The sequence below is a fragment of the Aegilops tauschii genome, chromosome 5, assembly GCF_002575655.3.
Source record: "Aegilops tauschii subsp. strangulata cultivar AL8/78 chromosome 5, Aet v6.0, whole genome shotgun sequence".
NCBI lineage: Eukaryota > Viridiplantae > Streptophyta > Magnoliopsida > Poales > Poaceae > Aegilops > Aegilops tauschii.
In genome coordinates this window covers 254011323-254014998 of record NC_053039.3, presented here as the reverse complement: position 1 = coordinate 254014998, position 3676 = coordinate 254011323, and the positions used below count along the sequence as shown (strand labels likewise).

The window sequence follows — 3676 nt, the reverse complement described above, 5'->3', positions numbered from 1 at the left end:
AATGATCTTGACATGCAGGATGGAGGCTGGTCGTCCGGCCGCGTGAGTGGGCTGCCGGGACTTGCATCGTGCCTTTGGTCAGTTGGCGCAACGTTGGTGTCCTGGCCGAGAGCAGCGGCTGGGCCATGCATGTGCGAGTTGCATGTGGATCAGTTAGTTGGCCTCCTCATGAAGGAATCCAAGGAGTTAGTTGCAGGTCGTTAGTGCCAACGTAGTGGCCGGGTCATGTGGTAGTGGCCGGTGTGGTACGTGCGTACGTGAGTTAGTGGTGTATGCGGCCACTGGCCTGGTGTGAGTCCGGCTATATAAGCCATGTATTGGTGTTGTGTAGTGTGCGGAGGAGCTAGGAGAGATGTAGTCTCTGATAGTCTTTCGTGTGTGTGGCTCGAGTTCGTGCTCAAGGAAGAAGCCGTTCGTGTGGCTGGCGTATGTGCGCCGGAAAAACACCACCGAGTCCTGTGTCTCCTCTTTCTTCTATATTCGTTCGTGCGAGAGAGAGCGAGAGGGAGCTGGGCACCGGCGCAAAGAGCAAGCTAGGGCTCGGCGCCAACACTGTGTTTCTAAAGAATCATTCATCAAGAACCATTGAAATAATTTACCATCCAATTTGAGCACTCACCCAAACATGCTTAAGTTAAACAAATATTTATGCTAACTGGCTAGCATACGATCTCCCAATTCAGCTGAGAATTGTTGAACACCTCTAGCAGAGCCGGCACATCTAATTCCATCTCGAACTCTGGAATTTCTAACGTTACTCGCTCTGTATCGCCCCTCCGAAGATCTATATCTACAAGATTGGGCAGATGATCGATAATGTTGTTACTGATGTTGTCGCTGGCCTTGCATGTGTGATCACCGTAGTACACGACAGTGTACTTTGCACCCTGATCCTCACCAGCGTCTGCGGAATAAATAGAACTGCCGCCATCTTGATCTTGTTGCTGAACTGTCTTAGTTGCTGAGCAGTTCCGTTCTGTGTAGGTGCATCTGTAGTAGCTCCTGTTTAATCACAAGTTTAATCTTTGCGCATGATTGGTTGTCCATAACCAGCTATACTTATCTGCTAACGAAAGATGTATGTGTGTTTTGTTTAGTGTAATTAGTTACCTAGCATGTTGCCTTCCGTTGATGTTCTTCTGCCCATATTTTCTCCACTGGTGACCATCATAATGCGGAACATTGGTCACGAGTGATCTTGATCGCTTGCCGTCGTTCCTCCTACAAGATGTGAGGTAGTATTTGTTTAGAAGTGATCTTGATCATGCGAACTGAAGATATATAAGATGTCCCAATTGAATTTAGAATCGATTAGCCTGATAGACCTACTATTGTGTGCATGCATGAGCCATGAGGTTAACTGGAAACGATCAATATCCATGCATATCACATAACATATACACGCACCTTCTCTTTCGACCAACGATGCAGCTAGGTTTCGCCTGTTCGTCCATCTTATCATCGATAGCAGTAGCAGTAGTACCAGTGCTGTTCTTCCTCACTAAGGACTTGTCGTCGATGAGCTCGATGGTCGCTCCACTTCCAGCAGTGAACAGCTTAGATACGACGCTGGTGGTGCAGCGGATCGCGTCGTCGAAGAGCTGGACGGCGAGCTCGGCCGACCCGCTATCCACGTTGTGGAGTTGTGGAAGGATGAGCGCCCGGAGCTGCGTCACGAGCTCCTGCTCCCGCCGCAGCAGCGCCTCGATCTCTGCGAGGCCATGGTCGCGGTTCTTGCTGTGATCCATATGTTTTGCCGTTGCGTTTTCTAGGCTAGTGAGGGTGTCAGGCTGCTTGCAAGCTCTTGATAGCTATATATGGGAGAGAAACACCAGCGGAATATATCGGTCGATTTGTACCTTCTGTGTCCTTGATGTGTACCTTTGAGTTTAAACTGTAAAGAACAAGTGAGGAGTCCGTTTCACAGTGTGAGTGCATGGCAAGTTGGCAACGCGTTAGTGAGACTGGGTGAGCACGAGGGGGTGGAGTGAGACTTTTGACCAGGGCGAGGTTTTGTGGCTAGCTAGGAATATTTTCTTCTGATGGAACGCATAAAGAAAGAGCTGGTAAATTGGACCAGAGACCGATCATATGGTTAGCGCACAAAATTGCCAAGATACATGCATCTTTGTTTTTTACTCCCTCTGTCCCATAATATAAAAACGTTTTTGACACTACATTAGTTTAAAAAATGTTTTTATATTATGGGACGGAGGGAGTACCTGGCTACCTCTATACAGGGATTGTTAATTTGTGGCCGCAGCTACACCGCATGGGGAAATTGAACCTGACACGTTGTAGTAGATACTGAGCTTATTGGTAGTCAACATGCTAGTCAATTAAGGAGCATGCATGGAATGAATGGGAATTTGGCACCGAGATGAGTATTTTCATGGACTACTAGTACGTTACTTCCGCAATTTCAGGATGTTGTGCCAGTTCAATAACTAGAGGCGCTCATAGAGGTAGGATATACGTGCGTGCATGCTTTCATAAATGAGTGTGTGTGCGTGTATGGTGAGCATTTATGATTGTACCGTGTTAAATAACACGCAACACTTCTATGGATTCGGGGTGGACGCTCAAGTTGATCCCAAATATTTCACCCAGTGACCAACATGACATACATCGCGGGTAGTATTTTTGTTCAGCGGGCTCCACGACATATACATCACGGAGCGCACGCTGTCTCCTTTCTGGTGACGTGTGTAGCATTCACATCATTAATATCAGGAGGGAACTGTTTCTAGCTAGCGTTGCTCGACTCGGGTTGGTCTCTATCCCCGTTATCATTATTGCGGGGCTGGCTCTTGCCCTGGTTCTCGGACGCAACCTTCACACTTGCTTGATCACCCAACATTTATGGTTGGTATGACTAGCCGGCTTCTCAGGATTTCCGTGGATGGCACAGGGTTGATTCAGTATCTTATCTAGTTGCGTGCCACCTCCACCTTGGAAAGGCTTTCTTTTACCGCCACCTCGGCGTAGCTTGCTGAATCCCTCGGTGTTGCTGACGCTTCTGTTGCAACGCTTATTTCGTCGATTGCGTCGGGGTTCTCCATTCCCGTCACGCACCTCGGACGTGCCGAGAGAACCTCCTCAGCGCTGCTTTTGAACAAGCCAGTTATTTTCACCAGCACAGAATCTAGTCATCAGCTGGGAGAGGTCTGCCATGGTCCTTGGTTTGACATGCCTAAGTTCCCTGGCAAGCATTCATCGATGATATATGCCTGAAGGATGCGATGGCATCTGCGTCAAGACAGTCCACAATCTGGTTCTTATTTGTTTAGAAGCGATTCCAGAACTAGCGCACAGACTCACCGGGCTTTCGTACGATATGCGTCAAGTCATCAGCATCACGCGGCTCCACATAGGTGCCCTGAAGGTTGGACAAAAACTCATATTCAAGGTCGTCCCATTCGCCAATCGAGTCTGACGTGAGACTGTTCAGCCAATGCCGGGCTGAGCCCTTTAGCTTTCATGGCAAGTATTTATAGTGTGGACATTGTCTCCACCTGCTATGTGGACGGCGAGGAGAAAAATCTCGATCCATACCAAGGGATCTGTGATGCCGTCGTACTGGTCGATGTGTTTGCGGGTTAAAACCCGTCCGGGAGCTGATGCTGCATAACCTTATCTGTGAAACACTGGGGGTGGGCAGCTCCTCGGACACGTG

General features: G+C 48.6%; 1 protein-coding gene across 1 annotated transcript; it reads right to left on the bottom strand.

Annotated features, from left to right (window-relative positions):
* Window positions 1-659: 659 nt before the first annotated feature.
* LOC141022365 (uncharacterized) lies at window positions 660-3062 on the bottom strand. The gene is made up of 4 exons (XM_073498615.1): window positions 2973-3062; window positions 1408-1811; window positions 1111-1221; window positions 660-1002 (listed from the first exon to the last, which is right to left on the bottom strand). Exons 1-4 carry the CDS (start codon window positions 3060-3062, stop codon window positions 660-662), a joined length of 948 nt encoding a protein of 315 aa, XP_073354716.1.
* Between the last annotated feature and the right edge of the window lie 614 nt (window positions 3063-3676).